Here is a 22,408-nt window from a genome sequence, read left to right on the forward strand (position 1 = left end):
GGGAGCAGGGGGGGTAGCGGAGAGATGGGGCCCACACATCAGTGCTCTGGAGAATTTTTTCTCAAGTGATTAAAAGGTGCAAACTTGTCTATGTTTTGATGAACTGAAGTGTGAATCCTGACCCGCCTCTGCAGGCTCTCAGTCGAGGCAGGAGTGTGGCTTTGGCCAGAGACAACGCCAATTAGCACTTCCCCCAGACCCAGCCTGCCCCTCACTGTGCCCACCATGCCTGCTGCCCAGCTTGGGAATGTTGGCAGGAGGCAGAGGGTCTTCTGTGGGGACACAGCTTGGGCGCCAAGCGTCCCAGAGCAGAAATCCCAGCCCTGCCCCTAGCTTGGCCCAGAAACCCAGCGCCCATGTGGGCAGCTGGGCACGGGGCCTCTTTCTGTCCTTCCCTTCATTTCCTTTGCCCTTGGACACACGAGTGGCTGGGCTGCTTCCTGCCTCTACCTTGGGTAGCCCTGAGAAACTCCTGGGACCTTCTAGACCTGAGCACACCACTGTCTTTCTGGGGACACTGGCAGGCTCCGATTGGTGACTTGCTCTGCATTCCACAGTCGTCGGTCTTGAACACCGGCTGCTTGCCAGCCAGTGGTCATCTCCCCAAGAAGAGGTCCTGGGCATAGGTGGGCCTCGGCTGTAGCCTACCCTGGACATTGGTTCTTGTCGAGGGTCCAGTTAGCTCTGGGTCACAGTTCTTCGCTGTAGCTCTGAGGGACTGTCTAGGCATGTGCTAGTTAGACCATGTCAGGGCGATGGCCCTGTGAGTAGACGTGACTTTGAACCTATTGGTCCATCCATCTGTTTTTTGGGCCTGCTGTGGGCCAGGCACCAACCTGGCTCTTGGGATGTGGTGGGAGCCAGGCTGATGGGGAGGGCTGGGGACATCCGTGGGAGGGCATAAGGCTATGCCACTGACCTGGAGGTTTCAAAGGGTGTGCTGTTCTAGGTGGTTCTGTTTTCAAAGGATGAGGGAGCATTAGTCTGCGAGTGGAAGAGATTGCACATACTGGTAATGGGGCATGAAGGTACAAAGGCCAGGGGCAGGAAGCAGGGCTGGACCCCAAGTACTTGGACTTGTGCCAAGGAAGGGCTGGGCCAGGGTGTGGGCCAGAGGCTGAGGCAGGAGTGGACTTAGCAAATCTCATGGGTGGGAGCTGGAGGTGGCATTCAATCCTGTGCTTGGGAAGGGTGGGGGTGTTGGGGGGAGTCCGGCCTGGAGGAGGGCAACCAGCTGGATGCCCAAGACGAGGTGGGGGGCAGGGGGGGGGGGGACTCTTCCCAGACTGGGTCTCTCCCTGCAGGACACACCTAGGACTTGAGATGAAGTTGGTCCTGAGAAAGGACTTTTGGGTGGGGGGCTGATGTGTAATAGTTTCCTAGGGCTGCCCTAACAAAGTCCCATACCTGGGAGCTTTAAACGACAGACATTTACTCTCCCAGAGTCCTGGAGCCCCAAAGTCTCAGATCCAGGTGTCACCAGGACCAGGCTCTGGAAGAGGGCCCTTCCTTCCTTGCCGTTTCCATCTCCTGGTAGCTGCAGACGTCTGCATCTGCATCTGCGGCGTCTCTGGCTTATGCCCCCCTCGCCTCAGTCTGCCCGTTGGGCTTTATATGATCTTCTCTGTCTGCTCTTCTCAGAAGGACACGTGCCGTTGGATTGAGGGCACTTCTGGCTAATCCTGGATGAGATCCTTAATGACATACACAAAGGTCCCTTTTCCAAATAAGGCCACATTCATAGTTTCTGGAGGCTAAGACTTTGACACAGCTCTTTGGTGACCCCCATTTAGCCTATTACACCAGGTGACCCCAGCAGGGCCCTGCCCTCCACACCGCCCACTCCCTCCACCTGGTACATCATCGTGGCTTCCTTCTCTGGAAGGCAGCTTTCAGCCCCAGGTATGGAGAGAAGGGACAGGCCAGAAAGAGGAGTGGGTGTGTGGTTGGGGGTCCTAGGCCTGGCTCTGGGCAGACCCAGGCCCTGCAGGGGGAGCTGATACGAAGCATCTTATTTGATATCTTGAGGTTTTTCCCAGTATGGTCACCAGCCACCGTTCCTTGAGCCCAGCAGGCCCTCCTTGACACCTTCAGTGCCTGAACTGTCCCTGCAGGTGGCAGGCGGGCCCCGGGGCGGGCACGGGGGCCCAGGGTGCCTACAGGAGAGCCGGGGCTAGGGTTCCTGGGGACGTGGTCCCATTCCTCGCACCTCCACTGTCTGCGGTCAGCCTGGCCGGTGCCATCCTCCCAAACAGCCATGTCCTCGTGAGCAGCGCGGGTCTGGCCCCGTCCTCCTGAACAGTCATGTCCTCGTGAGCAGTGGGGATGCAGAGAGGACCAGCCTCGTGGCTGTGAGCACAGCGCTGAGGCCTACTCCATGCCCAGCTGCAGAGGTGCTGTGGTGTTGGACGTTGGTCTTGCCCCTGAGCAGACTGAGGACCCCAGGAAGCCAGACTGAAAGCTCTCCCTCTCTCTTCCTTTTTCAGGCTGACCCTTGGCCCCTGCCTGGTCCTGCTGGCTGGCTCTCACCCACCGTGGTAAGTCCTAAGTCTGGGGAAGTGGAGGGGTCCCCAAGACAGCACTTTGAGGGGCTTGCCCTTGGGAGGGGAGGAGCTGCGATTTAGGGAGGGCGGGGTAGAAGACAGAGCCATCTGATGTGGGGACCCCAGCCCTGCCCCAGCCCCACTCGTGTTGCTGCTTGGATGCTGGTGTGGGATCAGTTCCATGGCTGTTTCTACACCCTGTAAAAGGTCATGGTGCTGCCATTAGTGGAGAGCGCTCTGTTTTCAGGAATAGAGATGATAGCGTGATTTGCTGCAAGGTCAAGTGCTGCCTCAGGAGGTAGGAGGGCAGGTGGGGAAACTGAGGCCCAGGGAAGAGGTGGAGTAGCCCAGAACTCTGACCTCGGGCTCCCATAGGGACACTAAGGCTGGAGAAGAGGCCAACATGGATCTGACCCCCATGGGGACGCCAGTTGCTGCCTTGACCTTAGGCCTTCTCATCCATCTCTCTTCCTGTCCAGTGAGGGCCAGTACATCCCAGGGAGAGCTGGTTGGCTCCTGGTTCTTGTCCTGGCCAGTTCTCACCCCCACGCCTGTCACCCAGCCTCCCTGGGCCTCAGCCACCTTGTTGCCCACCCTGGATGTTGCTCTGAGCCCTTGTCCTGTTTTTGACTTCCTCCTCCCAGTCAGTCCCTCCCAGCAAACTTCACCTCCTCTGTCAGACCTGCCTGCCCCTGAGGTCATCCCCTAATCTACCTGCTGGGCCTGCCACCACCCCTCCAACCCATAGCCCTTAGAGGCCCCCACTCCAGCCCAGAACTGCCATCCTGCCTTGTCTTGGCTGGATCATGACCCAGGGGCTTCTCACCTGCTACTTTATCTCAGCCCTCAGCACCCATTGCACAGACGGAGAAATAGGCTCAGAGGGGCTAAGTAGGTTGAGGCCAAACGGCCAGCACAGGGTAGAGGTAGCTGAGTGTCCAATGTGTCTTGCTCTGAGGTCCTCTCTCCTCCCTGGGCAGACTGCAAAGGGGAACAAGGGGAAGAGGCCCACCTCTAAGCCTCTGTCTGTCATGGCCACCAGTGGGCACTGAGGCTGACTCAGGCTTGGGGAGGCTAGGGTGGCCGTGCCCAGCCACAAAGTCTAAGTTCCCTACCCTCCAAGAGATAGCAGGCAGTCTGTGACCCCAAACTGGACCCTGGGGGCATGACAGGCTTGGCAGGGATCTGGATCTGTGGACAGAGTGGGAGTGGAGGCCCCCCAGCCTGGGAGCTGCCCTCCACCAGAGCCCCGGTGACAACTATGCAGGGGATGGCCAGGTGCCAACATGGTCGGTCGTGCAGGGCATACCCCAGGATACTAACTGGATGAGACAGTTAGCGACTCCCTGGGGACCCCATGGTCTGGCCTCTCTAACCCTCAGATCCTGCTGTGGGTTTCGTCGCAGAGTGCCCGTTCCTTTGGCCTCCTGTCCTTTGTGGGATCCCAGCTTGGGAGAGGAGAGGCAGGGGATGTGGGGGCTCAGCACCAAACAGCCCGGCCTTGCCCCCGCCGCTCCCTTTCTTGGCTGTGGGTCTGGGCAGGGGAGGAAGGCCGCCTTGGTGAGGCAGCATTGGCCTGGGACAGGCCCAAGTGGGACCTGGGGTAGGTCCTGACACTGGCGGAGCCACAGAGAGGGATGTGAGCCACTAGAGGCATGTGAGTTCAGCTCTGCACAGAGGCTGTGCCAGGCAGGAGAGTGGAATTGGCCTGTGGAAGAGTAAGGAGGGAGGGTGAAGGGAGATGCCTGCGCCTACGCTGGGAACCTAGTTCCTCAGTCCGATGTTGGTGTCAAAGGGCAGAGAGGTGGGGGTAGTGAGCTCCCTGCATGGGATGTGAGCACCGGCTTCTTGGTGGGGGGCAGGGTTTCTGGGGCCAAGGAGACAGAGTCTGGCTGTGAAGGGGCTTTGCGGTTTTGCTGGAGAGAAGCCAAGGTGGCCATGGGAGTGTGTATGCTGGAGGACCAGCAGGGAGCTTCCTCCCAGGGCACCCTGGGACCTGGGGCACTGGGTCTCTGACCCCATATGGGATGGGAGAAGGGTCGGCTAAACCCCATCAGGCCAAGGTGCAGCCCTGAGTCTCAGCTGGGCCTCTGGACCTTAGAGGGTAGAAGGCAGGAAGTGCTGGCTAGCCGGGGCTGTCGGGAGGACCCGGCAACAGGAAGTGTTGCATGGGGAGGAAGCCCGGGCAGCCGCAGGCCCCAGAGGTAGCGGGCGGCCGTCAGCAGGAGGGAGCTGTGGACCCCGGCAGTGCTCAGGGACATGTCGGGGCATCAGGCCTCCCCTGCCTGGGGGAGGCAGGCTGCCAATCTGCCCTGTGACCCCTGAGTCCCATGGCCTCCTGGGGCCTCAGGACACCTGCCCCTAGCCTATCCACGGACAGGAGCAGAGCCATGTGCCGGCTCACTGCCTTCAGGTTAGTGGGGCAGCCCATGGACTGGGGGCTTGGGAGGTGGCCCTGGCCCCGTGTTTCCAGAATGGCATGGGAGGCTGAGCTCTGGACTCCAGAGCTGACAGGCTCTGAGGAGAGCCCTGATTGCTGGGTGGGGCACAGTGGGAGCCCCACTGCACCCTACCATGGGCTGCTCAGCCTGCAACTGGCAGGGAGCTGGGGGCCCAGGTTGGGGTACGCCTTCCCATTGTATATGCTGGCGGACTGGCCTAGCCTTTGGGTCCTGTGTGCGTACACATTGAGCGAGTGTGTGTGCCCGGTGGGGGGGTGGTGTGTGAGTGTGTATGTGTGCGCATATGCTTGGGGTTCTGGCAGGGAGATGAAGGGCTGGGGGGGCTCTCCTCATGAGCCCCGGTTCATGCCCCTTCCCTCCGTCATGGCTGGTCACCGGCTTCCGGCCTCTGTAGGAGGTTTTGGTTTTGATTCTCTTATGGAGAAAGATTCTGGGAAGACGAAGGCAGGGAACTGAGAGGGGAGAATGGATGGGCTATGTGTGTGGTGCTGTGAGCCCACCAGCCCCTAGGGCCTGCCGGATGCCAGGCTGGGGGAGTGCCTGTCCCTGGCAAGCCCACCCCCACCTCCCAGTGTTTACTGACTGTGTAGCTTTGGGTGAGTTACTCAGTCTTGCAGGCCCTCGATGTCTTCATCAGTGGTGTGGGGGTGATGCTGACGCACACAGCAGGGGGTGTTGGGATGATGACATGGGCTGATCCGTGAGAAGCACCTAGACTGGCCTACAGTGAGTGCCCGGTGCACTTCTACCACCCCTGCTGTTCTAGTCTATAAAGTAGGACTAAAGCACCGGGCCTGTGGGACTTAAGGACCTATCAGGTGGGACTTGGCCCCGGCCCATGCAGGGCTGGGTGGCGGCAGTGATGTTTCTGACCTGTGCTGGGGCTGCCAGCCCAGGGCCGGGGGGCACCCAACAAGGGTCTCATTAGCCTCTGGAGGCCAGGTGTGTGCGTCTGCTTACGAGGGAGTGAATGCGTGTGTACCAGTGGGAGTCCAGAGATATGTATTTGAGTACATAGTGTGCTTGAGTGTGTGTGTGTATGAGTGTATGTCTAAGAACAAGTGTGCGTGAGCACGTGTCCAAGTGTGTGTATATGTGCCTCTGTGTGTGTACATGTGTGTATATGTCTCTGTGTGTGTATAGGTCTGTGTGAATGTGTATGTGTGTGCATATGTGTCTGCTTGTATGTGTGTCTGTGTATTTGTGTGTGTACAGGTCTGTGTTTGAGTGTGTACATGTGCGTGCATGTGTTTCTGAGTGGGTACATATGCACGTATTGGTCTGCGTGTGAGTGTGTGGGTGTGCGTGTGGCTGCGTGCATTCGGGGACTCCCAGCCCCACTGTGCCCTGCAGTTCGGGGCCGGTCCGGTCACCACTGACAGGAACCCTGACTGTGGTCACACAAAGCGCCAGCTCCCTCACTACAGCCAGGGCTGTGTCTGTAGGTGTGAAGGAGGAGAGCCATGGGAGCTTGGGCTCCAGGTCCCCTGCTCAGCTCTCGTGCACAGGCTCACATCTGTGCACACTCATGCACACGCTAGTGCGCACACTATACCCTGCATGTGGGCCATGTGGATCCCATGCACAGCCCGTCTGAGCACACTGCCTGCAACTCTGACAGGGTGTGGAGCCTCAGGGTGCATGCGAGCCGGGTGGGGGGTGACCACATGCTTTGGGGTTTACAGCCACATGGGGGGGGTTGTGATCCACCAAGCGGCAATTGGTGGAACTCGACGAGGGCTGTCTCTGTGGGCCAGTGCAGTGTCACCCACCTGCTCGCCCCCCCTCCCTGCGCCTCAGGCCTCCGGGCACCTGGACTAACCTCAGCTTGAAGAGAAGGTCCCAAGTGAGCGAAGAGCAGAGACCAGAGAGTGCCCGAGGGTCTGCCATCCCTAGTACACATCCTGCTCACAAAGACCGCGTGCTGCCCCACGGAGCCCAGCAGCCACCACCGTGTCGGCCAGCCACCTTACCGCTGACATTCGTGTCATCGGAGCTGCAGGGAACAGAGCGCCACTCCCAGCCGCCAGCTCACTGGGCGGCCTCGGTCTCCTCCTCCATAGAGACAGATGTCCTGAGGGGTGTTGGGCCGCTGTGAGGACAGGGCTCTCTGTGTCCACTATAAAGGAGAGGAAGCAGAGGCTCCCTGGACAGGCCTGGTGGGATTTGAACACAGGCCTGGAGCACTCAAATGACAGGTCCCACCTTGGGGGGCTCAGCAGACACTCCCCCTCCCCCGGAAGCACACTAAGGGGCTTCCACTGCTGTGTCTGTTCCTGCAGAAGAAGGGACTGACGCTTCCTGCTGATGAGCACAGGGGATGAGTGAGTGGACTTTGACCATCAGGGTGCTGGGTGACACCACGAGCCTAGAGGGAGATGGCCAGGGAGACCAGGCTGGCCAGGAGTGTGGGTGTTTCTTGGGGACTCCCCTCAATTTTCCCAGGCACCAGTGGAGCTGGAGTCTTTGAGCTGGACTGAAAGTCCCTAAAAGCTGTGTGGTCACTTTGGCCAACATGGCCCGTCATCACCCCTACCCTCAGCCACCATTTCCTTCCCATTTCTGTTCCAGCCCGGCCTGGCACTCAGCTCTTGGTCAGGTGCCAGACCAGCTCATGCACTGGTGCAGGGCAGAGCTGGGTGGGGCGGGAGGCTTTAGGGACATCGGGATGGGTTTTCCCTCAGGTGGTCTGTCCTCTGGAGAGGAGCTGAGCATATTGGCATCTGTCCCTGAAACGAGGACATTCCTAGGGGAGGTGAAGCTGAGCACAGCCTAATTCTGTCACCACCCACCCTCCCCATCCAAGGTCCGGCTGGCCACCCAAGAGCCCTCATCCTGCCCACAGAGAGACTGCGGTCAGGCAAGAGTGAGGCTCTCACGGGCCTATACTTGCCTGGCCCCTGAGCCAAGCCAGAGTGGGGCTCTAAATTCCCATAGCTCCTCCCCTCCAATTTCTCCCAGTGCAGTGTGAGGAGGAGTGGGTTCCATCCATTCACACTGCAGCTTCCCCCGCCCCAACAGACACACCAGGTCTCCTTACAGATTGGGGAGGATACAGTATGGGGGGAGAGGGCTATATTTTGGCTTTCTGTGCCTTCCCGGCAAGTGCAGTCCCTACCAACCACTAGAGTCAACATTCTGTGCCTCCTTTGGGGTTCCCTGGGTGCCCCTCTGTGCTGGGCCTGAGCTGGTGAGGATGGGGGACAGTGACAAGCTAGTGTGGTCAGTGTTACCTGGGGGGAAGGCTGTGTTAGCCCCATGGAGGGACATAGGAACCCCTAGAGGTCAGGGAAAACCACCTGAAAGAGGGGACACTTGAGCTAACTCTCATTTTATTTTTGGATTATTCACTGCTAGTATTGTAGAAGTATGAGTGGTTTTTGTGTATTGATCTTCCTGCTAGCCTGTTTATTAGTTCTAATCACTTTTTGGTGGGTTCCCTGGTATTTTTTCTATATGTAATCATCTAAGTTGTGAGTAGTGTTACTTCTTCATTTCCAACCTGGAGACATTTTATTTCTTTTTCTTGCTCAATTACCTTGGCCAGCAGCTCTGGTACAAGTTGGATAGAAGCAGCAACAGCAGAGTTTTCCTTGTCTGTGCTCTTAGAGGAAAGATTTCAGTTTTTAACCATCAAAGATGATGTTGACTATGAGCTTTTCATAAACACTCTTTTACCATGTTGGGGAAGTTTTCTCCTATTCCTAGTTTGTTGAGTATTGTTCCTAGCAGGAAAGATTGTCACATTTTGTCGAATGCTTTTTCTTTGTCTGTTGAAATAATCGTATGGTTTATCTTTTTTTTTCCTTTTTGGTATGATGTATTACAATCATTGAATTTTAAGTGTTAACCTTGTGTTCCTGGGATAGAGCACACTTAGCGTGGTGTAGAATCCTTTTTACAAGGTGCTGAATTCAATTTGCTAGTATTTTGGTGAGCATTTTTTTAGAGGGGGGAAGGAAAGAAGGAGAAGGGGCAGAGAGAGAGAGAGAGAACGCTAAGCAGGCTCCATGTCCAGCGCAGAGCCTGACATGTGGCTCAATCTCACAACCATGAGATCATGATCTGAGCTGAAATCAAGAGCCTGACACTTAACTGACTGAGCTTCCAGGAGGCCCTCGGAGAGGATTTTGGTGTCTACAATCATAAGTTATTGGTCTGTCGTTTTCTTGTGTTGTCTTTGGTTTTGGTATCAAGGTAATGCTGGCTTTATAGAGTGAGTTCCTTCCTCTTCTGTTTTTGGAGGAGTTAACTATGGGTTGGTGTTCATTTGGACCAATTTTTGGAGGCTAAGTTAGTTTAGTTGCCCCCTAAAGGCTCTGGAAGGCACTGCAGGCAGTGGAAACTGGGAGCTGTAGCCTGGAGGTGGTGCTTGGTGGTTCTGGGTCTTGGATTCAGGAGCCACTGGGTTTGGATGGCACCGGTCTATGGGAGGTGGAGGGCAGGAGAAGAGCCTGCTGGGAAAGCTCCATGGGGGCTGGATCTGGAAAGGCTAAGTGCACATGGTGAAGCCCTGGAGATTTGGAACAGAGGTGATGGGAATGGCATGTGTGGGGTGGGGGAGAACATGCTGAATGGAGGTGATTGGGGAGAGAATGGAAGCCTGGGAGGAAACTGAGACAAGGGATGGTGGGGAGGAGGACAAGCAGGGGGCTGGGAGGAGCAGGAGGAGGCAGTGGCCCTGAGTATCCTGCCAGGGGAGGGATTAGCAAGGGCACTGGGAGCAGAGGCACACAGGTGGGACAGAGCCTCTCCCTGCAGTGGCAGGCGGCACCCAGAGCCAGCCTGAAGTGGAGGCGGGGAAACCAGGAACCAGTGCTGCGCACAGCTGCACAGCTGCACAACTGCACAGCTGAGTGGGAGCACAGAGTCCCTGCTCCAGCTGTCCCAGCTGACCCGCAGCCAGTATGCAGAAGAGAGATAGAAGAGGCAGAATGCTTGGGGGGCCGGCAAGGCCATCACCTACCTTTGGCCAGCCTGGGGGTCTCCTCGGAGAGGAGCCCACATCTACAGAACAGGTGGGAACTGCCAAGGACTGGACGTCTGTCTGGCTCCTGCAGGGAACCCCGGGGGGTGGAGACCGGTGGCCGCAGATGGGTGAAACAACCTGCCTGAGAGGGGACGGGAGGACCCACAGACCCAGCCGGAGCCCCAGTGGCCGCCAGCTGAACCAGCTTCACCCCGGCCACAAACCGCAGTAGCCGGCCGCGCTCGCCCCCGTTTGCGGAGGCGCAGACGGAGGCCCTGGGAAGACGAGACCCTCTCCCGAAGGGGCTGGCCAACCCGGGAGCCTGGCGGGCTCGGGGCCGCACTCAGACGTCCGCGTTGCGCCCCAGAGCCGCTGGGGAAACTGAGGCCCCGCACGAGGGGAGGGAGCGGTCCGCGGTGGGGCGCAGAGCGCCGGGTCTCCACCTGCCGCGCCCGCCCCGCCCGCGAGGGGAGGAGCCGGCGGCCGGGGGGCGGGGGGCGCGGGGGCTTCTGCGGCTGGGCGCGCGGCATGGCGGGCGCGGGGCGCGGCCGGCCGGGCTGGGGCGGGCGGGAGGCGGGCGCGGGGGGGGCCGGTCCGGGGCAGTGTCGGTGCGCGCAGGGGCGGCGGGCCGCCGCGTGGACGCCGTAAGTACCGAGCCCGGAGCGCTAGCCCCGCTTCCTGGGGGAACAAAGGCGGGCGTGGGCCGGGCGGGGCGCGGGGGTTCTGTCCCGGGCAGCAGGCTCCGGGGGGCCGGGACCGAGCCTTTGTTCCGAGCCTCGGCTGTGGGCGGGGGCTGGGCCGGGGCTGGTTGGTGCGCGCGGAGCCGGAGGGGGCAGCCCAAGCCCTGGAGGAGGTGAGCCTTTGGCGGAGGATGCTGGCTCGTCCGCAGCCCAGTGGCTTTCTTTGTGTGTGTGTGTGTTTTGGGGAACGGGGTCTGTAGTGGCAGGAGCCCCAGGGGACAGGGCCTCTGTGTCTGACCCTGGCTGCAACGCTGGTGGCTCAGTGGGACACGGACCACACTCCCGGTTGACACTCCGAGTCCACTGGGCCCCAGGAAGGACCAGGCACCAGGGTTAGTGGGGGCAGGCACAAGAGAAATAGTGCCTCCGGGCAGGGTTGGGGGGTAGTCTTGAATATGAGTAGGCATTCAGATGCCTCACAGAAGAGGGGACTGTAACATGATCCCAGGGTCCTGTGATCGAGTCCCACATCAAGCTCCTTGTCCAGCGGGGAGCCTGCTTCTCTCTCTGCCTGGCACTCTACCTGCTCTGACAAATAAATAAAATCTTAAAAAGAAGAAGAAGAGGGGACAGTGAACCTGGGCCTTGAAGGATGAATAGGAGTTCTTCATGTGAGAAGGGGGAGTGGTCAGGCATGCCAGGCAGAAGCCAGGTTGGGAAAGAGCCTGGCATGTTTCAGGGAGAACGGCTAGGATGATGAGCAGGAGGCTGGATGGGGAGCAGGGGAAACAGGGAACAGGGTGGATACCAGTCAACCCACCGGAAGGTCATCGTGGCCACTGCCAACAGGCATGTGCTATATGTCAGGCTGTGTCCACTCTGTGTCCCCATTTTATAGCTCCAACAACTACGGCCTAGGGATCCCCCAGAGACTGAGCCAGGGTGGGGACTAGAGACTCAGGGCTACCTGCTTTCCTGCTTCCTGGTCTTAGGGCCTTAAAAAAGGGATGGACAGAAGCTGGCTAAAGGCAGGCAGGAGGGGCGTCTGGGTGGCTCAATGGGTTAAAGCCTCTGCCTTTGGCTCAGGTCATGATCCCAGGGTCCTGGGATCGAGCCCCGCAACAGGCTCTCTGGTCAGCAGAGAGCCTACTTCCCCTCTTATTTTTGCCTGTCTCTTTGCCTGCTTGTGATCTCTGTCAAAATAAATAAATAAATAAATAAATAAATAAATAAATAAATAAATAAATAAAACAAACTTAAAAAAAAAAAAAAGGCAGGCAAGAGTGGAGAGTAGGGCATTTGGGGCCATGTCCCTCATCCCTTCTCTGCTAAGGAACAGAGATGATGGAGAGGATGCCCGAGGCCTGCCCTGGCCCTTGTACCTTTTTAAAGCCATTATAGTCACCTCCCCCTGGAAACCTTCTCCCTGGCAGGCTCCATCATAGGCTGACCTGGCACACAGACTTGGGGTGGTTATGGCATTAGGCCTGACTTACCTGGGCCGATGGTTTCTTTCTTTTTTTTTTTTTTTAATTTGCTTATTTATTTGACAGAGAGAGAGAGATCACAAGTAGGCAGAGAGGCAGGCAGAGAGCCTGACCAGGAGCGAGAGCCCAACGAGGAGCAGAGAGCCCGACGCAGGGCTCGATCCCAGGACCCTGAGATTATGACTTGAGCTGAAGGCAGAGGCTTAACCCACTGAGCCACCCAGGTACCCTAGGCCAGTGGTTTCTTGAATTTATTCACTGCTATCCCCTAGCCTCCCTGTGGGGCTGTTAGTTCGGCCGGTGTGTGCTGAGTGAACCAACAATAGTGAAGGAATACGCCCCGTTCTCAGTGTCTCTGGGGCTCAGGTGTGTGGCCAGATAGACCAGGTGCTGACCAAGTGGACCAGGTGGCCCTTTCTTTCCCTGGGGTCCCACCTGGAAATTGGTTCCCTACCCCTTGCTGCCTCAACCCTTTAGGCTGTCTCTAGGATCTCGGTGGTGTATCCCCCAGCCAAGCCATCTAATGTCCCCCAGTCCTGGCTGAGACATGTCTCCTCCTTTTTTTGCAGCTTCATGGCGGCTGAGGAGATGCATTGGCCCGTCCCCATGAAGGCCATTGGTGCCCAGAACTTGCTAACCATGCCTGGGGGCGTGGCTAAAGCCGGCTACCTGCACAAGAAGGGTGGGACCCAGCTGCAGTTGCTCAAATGTGAGTCCTCTGGGTGGCAGGGAGCAGGATGGGAGGGTGTGGGAATGGGCCTGAGCCCCAGCCCTATGGCCCCACTGCCCTGTTGGACCTCTGTGGGCAAGCAACTTGTCTCTCTGAGCCTCTGCCCAGACATGGTAGGCCCTCCATTGTTTTCCTTCCCTGCATGGCCAGTACCCCCCCGGGGACCTGAGTCAGCCTCCTCGTTCCCCAGGACTGTGGGATGACTTGGGGTGCTACTGCAAAATGGAGATAGGATGGGCATTTGGTACACAGTGCTTCATCTGCACCAGGGGCTGGGGGCCTCTGGTGGCCTGGTGGGTGTGGCCTTGTACCATCCCGTGGGTGTTCAGTGAGTTGGTTGGTGACTTGGTCCAGCTGAATGAGGCCAAGGCTCTGGTCCCTAGGACAGCAGGTTGGCAGAGAGTGGGGGCCCCCAGGTCTGGGAGATGCCCAGTTGTCAGGACATTGAAGGTCAAAGAGCATCAGGGCTTTGCCTGTCACTCTGACCATGCATGAACTCCCCATGCTATGACTTTTGGCCCTAGCTTTGTGCTTTGGTGGGCTAGCCTAGGTGGTCAGAGTCTCCCCCTGCCATTAGTGTGGCCAGGCCTGCCTTGGAGGGTGGTGCTCTGGGGCCTGTCATCCTGCCTGTGGTTTGCTTACACTGGGCCTCACAGTGGGCTCCCTGCAAGGAGGCAGCAGGCTAGCCCCAGCTCCTTCCCCTTCCCTTTAGTGGGGTTCAAAGGCAGGAGGACTGCCCTGAGCCACCCAGAGCCTCTGGGATAGCTGCCCTGTGGGATCTGCCCAGCAGCCCCCCAAGGCTCACCTCTGCCCTCGTCATGCCACCCTCAGGGCCGCTGCGTTTTGTCATCATTCACAAGCGTTGCATCTACTACTTCAAGAGCAGCACGTCTGCCTCCCCACAGGGCGCCTTCTCTCTGAGCGGCTATAATCGGTAAGTGCCCCATAAGTTCCCGGTAAGTGCCTGCTTCCTGCCATGCCCACCGTGCCCTGGCCAGGCCTGTCCCTCGGTCCTGCCCACCCCTATGGAGGGTCCAGGCTGTCTTGAGATGGCTCCCACCTCACCCTTTGGATCCTGTCCAGCCTCTCCCACTTGCTCTCAGCCTCCCCGGGGCCAGGCCCGGGGCGAGGCTTCCTGCGCTCTTCTCAGCAGAGGCTCCTGGGTCCCCATTCAGCTTCCACTCCCCTTCCCTGCTCACCCAGCGCTTCTCCTACCCTAGCCTCCTTCCAAGGCGCCAGGAACATACTTCACCCTGAGCCCTGCCTCAGGCCTCCCTGGCTTTGGGGCCTCGCAGGCTAGACCCAGCTCCTTGCTTTACATGAATGGGTGGGGGGCTGGGTCCATCCCACAAGTGCCTCTGTGCGAACGGGCAGGTGGGTGCAGAGGAGCCTTCTAGATAGGATGGGGAATGTTGGCAAGGAAGACCTTATTAGCCCCACTTGGGCCCACCCCACAGCATTAAGGGTCTACAGAGCGAGTGAAGTGTGACTCCTGGGCTCTAGGTCTTAATGTCACAGCATGGGCCCAGTTCCCTGGGGCATGAGGTGGGTGCCTCCCAGCTCCCTAGGAGGGCCCAGCCCCTCCTGTCTCTGTGCACCTAAAGGTCCCATGTCAGTTGCAGGACAGAGTGACTCAAGGTTGTGGCCACAGACTCAGTGGGGAGGACTTGCCCAGGCCTCAAGCCCCATGCCAGGCCTCCAGGCCAGCTGGGGCACCACTAAGGAGGGGACGAACCTAGAGCTTGTGGCTGCCAGTGGGCATCCATGGCTCAGAGCTCTGGGGTCCCCCCCCTACTGCCCTTGCCCTCAGCCTGGTGGAGGGGCACACCTGCCCCAGGTGACTAGCCCGGTGGGGCTCCCCCATGGTAGACTTTGTGATCTCAATATATCCTGGTTGGGGGAGTAGCCATAGTAAGTCACGTCCCCCCTGTGTTCTCCAGGATGCCCCTGTGGGGGCAGCAGGAGTGGGGACAGGGGCTGACATGCTTGGGCCCCCAACAGGAAAGCCCGCCGGGGCAGGCAGGTGGCCTCCAAGTAGAGGGACATTGGTGGGTGGCGAAGGCGACGTGTCCTCGTTCTGCAGCCATGTGGGCTGCTGCTTCCAGGACAAGCTCCCAGACCCAGAGCCCTGTCTGCTTGGTGCCCAGTCCTCGCCTATGCACTTCCCTTTACCTGAGGCTTTTAGAACTTTGACCTGGGGGGCGCCTGGGTGGCTCAGTGGGTTAAGCCGCTGCCTTCGGCTCAGGTCATGATCTCAGGGTCCTGGGATCGAGTCCCACATCGGGCTCTCTGCTCAGCAGGGAGCCTGCTTCCCTCTCTCTCTCTTTCTCTGGCTGCCTCTCTGTCTACTTGTGATTTCTCTCTGTCAAATTAATAAATAAAATCTTTAAAAAAAAAAAAAAAAAAAGAACTTTGACCTGGAGGATCCGCAAGACAGGCCATCCAGACACAGCTGTGTCCTTGAGGGCATGATGGGTGAGGGGTGCCAGGACCATCAGGCTGACCGGGGGGTGACCACCGGCCCTGTGCCCTCAGGGTGATGCGGGCAGCTGAAGAGACAACGTCCAACAACGTCTTCCCCTTCAAGATTGTCCACATCAGCAAGAAGCACCGCACCTGGTTCTTCTCGGCCTCCTCTGAGGACGAGCGCAAGGTGAGCCTATATTTGGGGTCGGGGGGCTGACAGGGCTACCGTCCAGGCACTGAGGGCATGTGGTGGGGATGATTTGCCTCTCCTCAAGCCCATGGCCTGGTACCAGCACCCCACCCTCAGGAGGCATCTCAGAAAGAGCTCTTAATGGGCTACAGCGGGGCCAGAGCCCCCAGAAGGCCACAGGGGTCGTCTCCCTGACCTTTGTGCAGGCCAGCCTGGGGAGGGGGTGGGTGGAGCCCTGTCCCGGGCCGCAAGCACCCATGGTCCACGCACACCCACCACACCCCAACTGCCCCACAGAGCTGGATGGCTTTGCTGCGCAAGGAGATCGGCCACTTTCACGAGAAGAAGGAGTTGCCCCTGGACACCAGGTGGGCCTGGGCAGGGGAGGGGGGCCTGGGCTTGACGTGTGTGCCTGCCTCCCACCTCTGGAGGCTTGGCCCAGGCCATGTGTCCGTGTGTGTGCATGTGCGTGTGTATGCGCTTGTGCCTATGTATGTGCGTGTATGTGTATGCCTGCGTGCACACCCACTGGCAGTCTCTACAGGGCAGAAGGGACGTGGGGCTAGCCCTGAGTCCTGGCCCTGTGTGGTCAGGCAGGGGAGTGAAGGGGGCACCACAGTCTCTGGTCCCTGGGTCTGTGTTTCTCACCTGTGAGGAGCTTCTCCGACTGTGTGTTTTTTCCTTGTGTTTATCTGTGGGTCTAGCTCTGTACGTGTCCATGTGTCTGTGTGTCGTGTCTGTGCGTATGTCCGCATCTGTGTGTGTGTCTGTGCATCAGTCACATGTCCGAGGGCATGCGTGTACATCCATATGTGTGAATGCAAGGGAGCTCCCCTGCCCGGTGCTCACTGTGCCCCACCCCTGCCCCCTACCTCAGTGACTCCAGCTCGGACACAGACAGCTTCTATGGTGCAGTTGAGCGGCCTGTGGACATCAGCCTATCCCCGTACCCCACAGACAACGAAGGTGAGGCCTGCCTCTGCACACCTGTCCCACCTCCTCCACACCTGGCCACCCCCGCCATGGGAGGCATGGCTGGCGGTCTTCCCCATGCAGCCCAGGTCTGGGGTTCATGCCGTGGCTGGGGCCTCCCTGACCCTCGGCTCCCAGTGTCCTGAGGGCCCCTGGGTGTGCAGCTGGGCCTAGGCCACCTTGTGTCTGATGCTCCATGTACCTTACAGATTATGAGCATGAGGATGAAGATGACTCGTACATGGAGCCTGACTCCCCCGAGCCCATGGAGCCTGAGGGTAGGTGGGCAACCTCTGAGCCTGGGAGGCTCCTGTGGCTGGAACCCGGAGCAGAGCCCCTCCCACACTGGGAGTACTGGCCTGAGTCCTGCTCTGCGGGGCCTCAGTTTCCCTGTTGTGGCCCAGGTGTCAGGAGGACTGATCTGGCTAGCTCTGCTCACCGGCTCCTCCCACGTCCAGGTAGCCTGGGGTGGAGCGGACAGCTGATTTGCAAATAAGTGAGGTGGAGGGGCCCACACGTGCGATGCTGAGCCCAGGGTGGCTCTGGGGTGGAGAGTGGGGAAAGGGACATTGAAGAGTGGGTGTCTCAGCTCCCTGGAGCACCTCTGGGCTAGCCTGTCACTTATCCACCTGCTCCCCCTGCTCTGACCTCCTGAATCATGTGGCCTGGCATGGGAGAGTGGCGTACATGCCACGTCATATACGTGTGTCACAGCGAAGCATAGGGCCTGACAGGGGAGGGCTGTGCCTCTGTCCTGCCATCTGTCCCTTACCACTATCCCTTCCACTGTCCTGGGAACTCGGGACAATCCCTCTACACCTGGCCTCCCTGTTCCTCTGCCTGCTCTCCTTCAGTGACCTTGTTCTCTGCCCTTCTCAGCCCCTGTCACTCAAGTGCAGCAGGGGCAGGTCCAGCCCCCTTTCCTGCTCCTGGTCCGCTCCCTCTGAAGCAACCACCAGGAGCTGTGGGTCATGAGCCTTGACTTCCCTCCTGGCACAGAGCCTGTGGTTCCAGCCCATGTCCATCTTGCCCTGCCCCCGAACTGCAGCCATGCATGGCTAGAGATGAGCATGTAGGGGCCTCAGTTTGTTCCCCGCTGCATGCCCACAGACCTGCCCACACACGTGTTCCGAACCCTTCTGAGTTCCTATTCCAAGCAGGCTTTCCCCTCTCTCCCAAACATCTCTCACTCTGGTGACCTCCCCATTCTCAGACACAGCACCTAGCACCTGTGAATCTAGCTGTACGTGACCCAGGGCTCTATTCCCTGTTCCTCAGCTGCCTCGCTCAGCGCTGGGCGCCTTGTGTTCTGGGTCCTATCCCACCTCACTCAGCCCTACACCAGCCCCTTAATGCCATCCACAGGAGATGGACCATCCAGGACTTAGGCTTACTCCACAGCTCTGGGACAGCCAGGGTCATGGAGAACCTGTCCACTGGCCTTTCCAGCCAGTGCCCCTCCTGGAACTCCAGACCTGTGCCCCGATGGCCCCCCTACACCCTTGCCTCTCCTCAAACCCCAGACCTGTGTCCCCACGGCCGCCCACACAGCCTCGCCTCTCCTCGAACCCCAGGCCTGCACCCCGACAACCTGCCCCACACCTTCGCCTTTCCTGGAACTCCAGACCCAGGCCTGACAACCCACCCCACACCCTCGCTTCTCCTCGAACCACAGACCTACAGCCTGACGGCCTGACTCATACCCTCACCTCTCTCTTGAACCCCAGACCTGCGCCCCGATGGCCTGCACCACACCCTTGCTTCTCTTTGAACCACAGACTTGTGGCCCGACAGCCCAACCCATACCCTTGCCTCGAACCCCAGACCTGTGCCCTGACAGCCCTCCCCACACCCTTGCCTCTCCTTGAACCACAGATCTGCACCCCAACTGCCTGCCCCGCACTCTCTGTGTTCTTACAGCCAAGTAAGTCCAGCCCTCATCTTCCTCCCAAGCTGCTACTGTCCATCCTGCTCACCTATCTTAGTGGGAATAGCTTCCCCTCACTGAGGTGAAGTCCTCAGAGTCCCCCTTGCCTCTTCTCTCTCACCTCTACTTCTGGGAAGCTGATGGCTCCCAGAAGAATGAGGAAGGCCAGGGCATGGAAGTTGGTGGTGTTGGCCAGCTTCCAGCAGGTAGCACATGCTCACTGACTGGGTCCCTTTGCTCTGCAGACACCCTGACCCACCCGCCGGCCTACCCGCCGCCTCCTGTGCCCACACCCAGGAAACCAGCCTTCTCCGACATGCCCCGTGCTCACTCCTTTGCCTCCAAGGGCCTGAGCCCCCTGCTGCCACCCCCCCCCCCTAAACGTGGCCTCCCTGACGCCAGCCCAGCTCCCGAGGACTCCAAAAGGGACCCACTGGGCCTGAGGCGACCTGAGCCTGGCCCCAGGGGGTCCCTGGCCCCACGGAGGATGAGTGACCCCCCGCTTGGCCCCCCGCCAACCACTCCCAGCCTCTGGAAAACCCCTTGCTTCCGTGAGAGTGCCAGCCCCAGCCCAGAGCCCCGGGTCCCCAGCCACGGGCCTGGCTCTGCCTGCAGCTCTGCCGGCATGGCTGCTGCCTCCTCCAGGAACTGTGACAAACTCAAGTCCTTCCATCTGTCTCCCCGGGGGCCACCCACGCCTGAGCCTCCACCTGTGCCGGCCAACAAGCCCAAGTTCTTAAAGATGGTGGAAGAGGCCCCCGTCGGGGAGGCAGCCAGGCCCAGACTCTTTGTGCCCCCTGTGGCCCCCAGGCCCCCCGCACTGAAGCTGTCCACGCCTGAAGCCACAGCCAGGCCAGTGGTCCTGCCAAGGACAGAGAAGCCACCCCTCCCCCACCTGCAGTGAGTAGACTTGGCGCCGGTGCCCCCCGGACCCCCTCCCCAATGGCTGGGTTCTTGTGTGGGTTCCCTGGCCTCCTCAGCTTTGGCACAGTGCTCGTGATGGGTACCAGGCAGCCATAGCGTGAGAGCAGAAGGCTGCCTGATGGCCCCGGCCTCCTGTGGCCCTGTAGCCACCCCTGCAACTGACCCACCCCTGCCCCAGAGGAAGGTCCAGCCTCATGGGTGGTGGACCTGGGGCCCATTGCTGTCTGGGGAGCAGTGGGCAAAGGGATCTTTGGGGAAACAAGCCTCCCAGGGCCTGTGCAGTGTCAGGGGAGGGCGCTTCAGGGCTGAGCACCTGCTCTGGGATAGACGGTGGTGGGTGGAGGAGCTTGGGCTGGGAGCTGCTAGGAGCTAGTGGGCCTTTGCAGGCCCTCCTGAGCCGGCACTGTCCTTCCCTGCCTGGGGTCTGGAGCCACCAGGGCTGCCTCTGTTCCCTTCCTGACTGGGAACTCGCCAGAATGCAGAGTATGTTGGTGACTGATGCTCGAGGTCTGCTCAAAACACTTTGTTCTTTATTGCTGGGCACTCTTGGGGGTCTGATGTGTCCCCTGCTGGCACAGTGTCACTCATACCAACAACCTGAGGTCAGCGATGTCTGGGGCCCCAAACCACGAAAGTTCTAGGAGCCACAGGGGGAGTCCTGAGTGGGCATGCTAGCCCAGTACTCCCTGAAGGCCTATGACTCTGGGATCCTTCTCCCCAGGACTCTTAGCTCTGCTGCCCGAGGGAGGGTGCCCCATGATGGTTCCTGTTTCACAAGGGGCCGCAGGGGTGCAGACTGGGTCAGTTTGCCATGAGCTATGGCCCAGCCCCAGCCATAGCCCAGTGTGGGCTCTGTCTGTTTGTATCACCTGTTCTCTGTGGCTTGGGGAGGTGTGTGACTAGGCCAAGGTCACAAAGCTGGTTAGCTGCAGAGCTGGGGTCCGGTGCCCCAGCCTGGGGCCTTCTGCAGCGTCCAGGGCACTTGCCTGTGCTATGACGACAGAGGAGTTCAGGCCCCCAGCACCCCTCTTGCCAGCAGCATTGGCAGCCGTAAGCCGGGAGCAGGCAATTCCTAGTGTCCCAGGGCGGTTGGCACTGGCCTATCTCAGAGCTCTCTGGTCTGGGCCTCTGACAACCATTGGGGTGAACAGGGGTGGTGGGTGGAGGTTGGAGGGCTGTGACAGTGATGTGCCCTCCTCTCCTTGCTCCCCTCCCAGGAGGTCACCCCCTGATGGGCAGAGTTTCAGGAACTTCTCCTTTGAAAAACCCCGACGGCTCTCGAAGGCTGACAGCACTGGTGGGGAGGACTCTGACGAGGACTATGAGAAGGTGGGGCCAAGGAGGAGAGCCCAGCTTGCAGCAGTGGGTGGGAGGCTGGGGGAGAGCTGCCGGCCAGGGCAACTCCTCACGGAGCATCTTGAGGGAGGAGCTGCCCAGGATGCCGGTGGGGGGGCGGTGCAGGAGCACCGTGCAAAGCCCCAGATCTGGGCACAGGCTGGCAGCCTGCGGTGAGGGTGGGGCAGTGGCAACAGGCACCACTCGGATCCTGACCCTGACCACCACTGGTGTCTCCAGGTGCCGCTGCCCAGCTCTGTGTTTATCAACACCACGGAATCCTGCGAAGTAGAAAGGTTAGCACTCAGCACTTCTTTCTCCAAATCCTTGTTTTTCGCAGACATGTGGTCCCCTACTTTTCTGTCCCCCTCACTTGCCTTATTGCTGGGCAGTTGCTAGCACAGGGACATGGCGCCGAGGACAACAGAGGCCATGGACTCAGTCCCGGGGCTGGTGGTCACCCTGGGCGTGGCCCTCTCGCAGCCTGTTGCTCTTGGGACCTGTGCTGTCGAAGAGCAAGAAGACAGAAAGCCACACGGAGGACCAGGGCTGGAGGGTCCCCGTGATTGAGGTCTGAGGATGGTTTGCCTGCTGACACAGCTGTTGTATTTTAGGCTGTTCAAAACCACAAGCCCCCAGGGAGAGCCCCAGAATGGACTCTACTGCATCCGGAACTCCTCCACCAAGTCAGGGAAGGTAGGCGCCCCAAGCGTCACCCTAATGGGCTGAGGCCCCTGGGGACACGGCTATGTGGTGGCTCTTCTCTGCTCACACCCAGGCGGACGGCAAGTGTGGCGCTTTGTAGTGTACATGCCCCTTCCCCAGGTGGCTCTGATCAGGGATCTCGGCCAGCTCTGTTCTGGGGTCTCTGCCTGGCAGCCACTGCCCTGTCTGTTGTCAAGAACTGAACACCGTTTGCAAACTGGGGGAGATACTGGCCAGTCCCCCAGCATAGGTAGGAGCTGGGCAGGAAGCACTGGGTGTCCCAGACTCAGGTGGGCCTGGGGGTTTTCAGGCACCTGCAGGGGCGGCTGCCTGGGGCCGAGGGAATAGAAGTCGGCTGCCAGTACCTCTGCTTCTATGAGGGTGGCTTGCAGTGAGCCTCACTTTTCTGCTTCTTTTCCTTCGTTATTTATTTACTCATTTATTTAAGTGAGCTCCATGCTCAGCAGCGGGGCTTGTGCACATGACTCCAAGATCCAAGATCAAGAGTCACACGGTCTACGGATGGAGCTAGCCTCCCTCTGTTCTGTGTGTGTCAGAAATGGTTCTAGGGCGAGCCACGTACCTGGTACTGCTTCTCGAGTCTTCCCAGAGGCTGTCAGGGCAGGTCCACTGAGGCTGGGGTCTGCCCATTTGGACCCTGCTGGCCATGTTCCTCCCTAGGTCACCAGAAAGGCCCCGGGACTCAGCTGTGTGCTTCTGCCTATTCTTTGGTCCCTGTGGCCCATCCCCCAAGGCTGGGGCTGCTCTCCACTGACCCATCTGCTGCTGCTCTCCCTGCAGGTTCTGGTCGTGTGGGATGAGAGCTCCAACAAAGTGAGGAACTACCGCATCTTCGAGAAGGTGGGCCCTGCCCCTGGGCCCTGGCTGGAAGGGCACCCCTCCCTGGGCCTTGAGTGAGACAGGGGATGGGGGTGGGGGTGGCAGACACAGAGCCGACACAGGGCAGCTGGGAACTGGCCTGGCTGTTATCCTCACTGCTGACCACCCCTTGTCATGG

At 59.4% G+C, this 22,408-nt stretch overlaps 1 protein-coding gene across 3 annotated transcripts in view; it reads left to right on the top strand.

The window, feature by feature from the left end:
- The window catches only part of SH3BP2 (SH3 domain binding protein 2), a 37,879-nt gene that overhangs the window by 12,109 nt on the left and 3,362 nt on the right, over positions 1–22,408 (top strand). For 2 of the 3 annotated variants that reach the window (XM_059379743.1, XM_059379735.1), the window contains 12 exons: positions 2,487–2,537; positions 12,711–12,850; positions 13,703–13,805; positions 15,407–15,524; positions 15,825–15,895; positions 16,405–16,493; positions 16,709–16,777; positions 18,672–19,326; positions 20,568–20,679; positions 20,926–20,981; positions 21,300–21,381; positions 22,192–22,251. In XM_059379743.1, the coding sequence (XP_059235726.1) occupies positions 12,715–12,850; positions 13,703–13,805; positions 15,407–15,524; positions 15,825–15,895; positions 16,405–16,493; positions 16,709–16,777; positions 18,672–19,326; positions 20,568–20,679; positions 20,926–20,981; positions 21,300–21,381; positions 22,192–22,251 (1,551 nt within the window). In that variant the 5' untranslated portion in view covers positions 2,487–2,537; positions 12,711–12,714. Of the gene's footprint in view, positions 1–2,486; positions 2,538–4,729; positions 4,957–12,710; positions 12,851–13,702; positions 13,806–15,406; positions 15,525–15,824; positions 15,896–16,404; positions 16,494–16,708; positions 16,778–18,671; positions 19,327–20,567; positions 20,680–20,925; positions 20,982–21,299; positions 21,382–22,191; positions 22,252–22,408 lie in introns of those variants that run through there. The other variant, XM_059379726.1, reaches the window with a different exon arrangement.

This window comes from Mustela nigripes, chromosome 1 (genome assembly GCF_022355385.1).
Source record: "Mustela nigripes isolate SB6536 chromosome 1, MUSNIG.SB6536, whole genome shotgun sequence".
NCBI lineage: Eukaryota > Metazoa > Chordata > Mammalia > Carnivora > Mustelidae > Mustela > Mustela nigripes.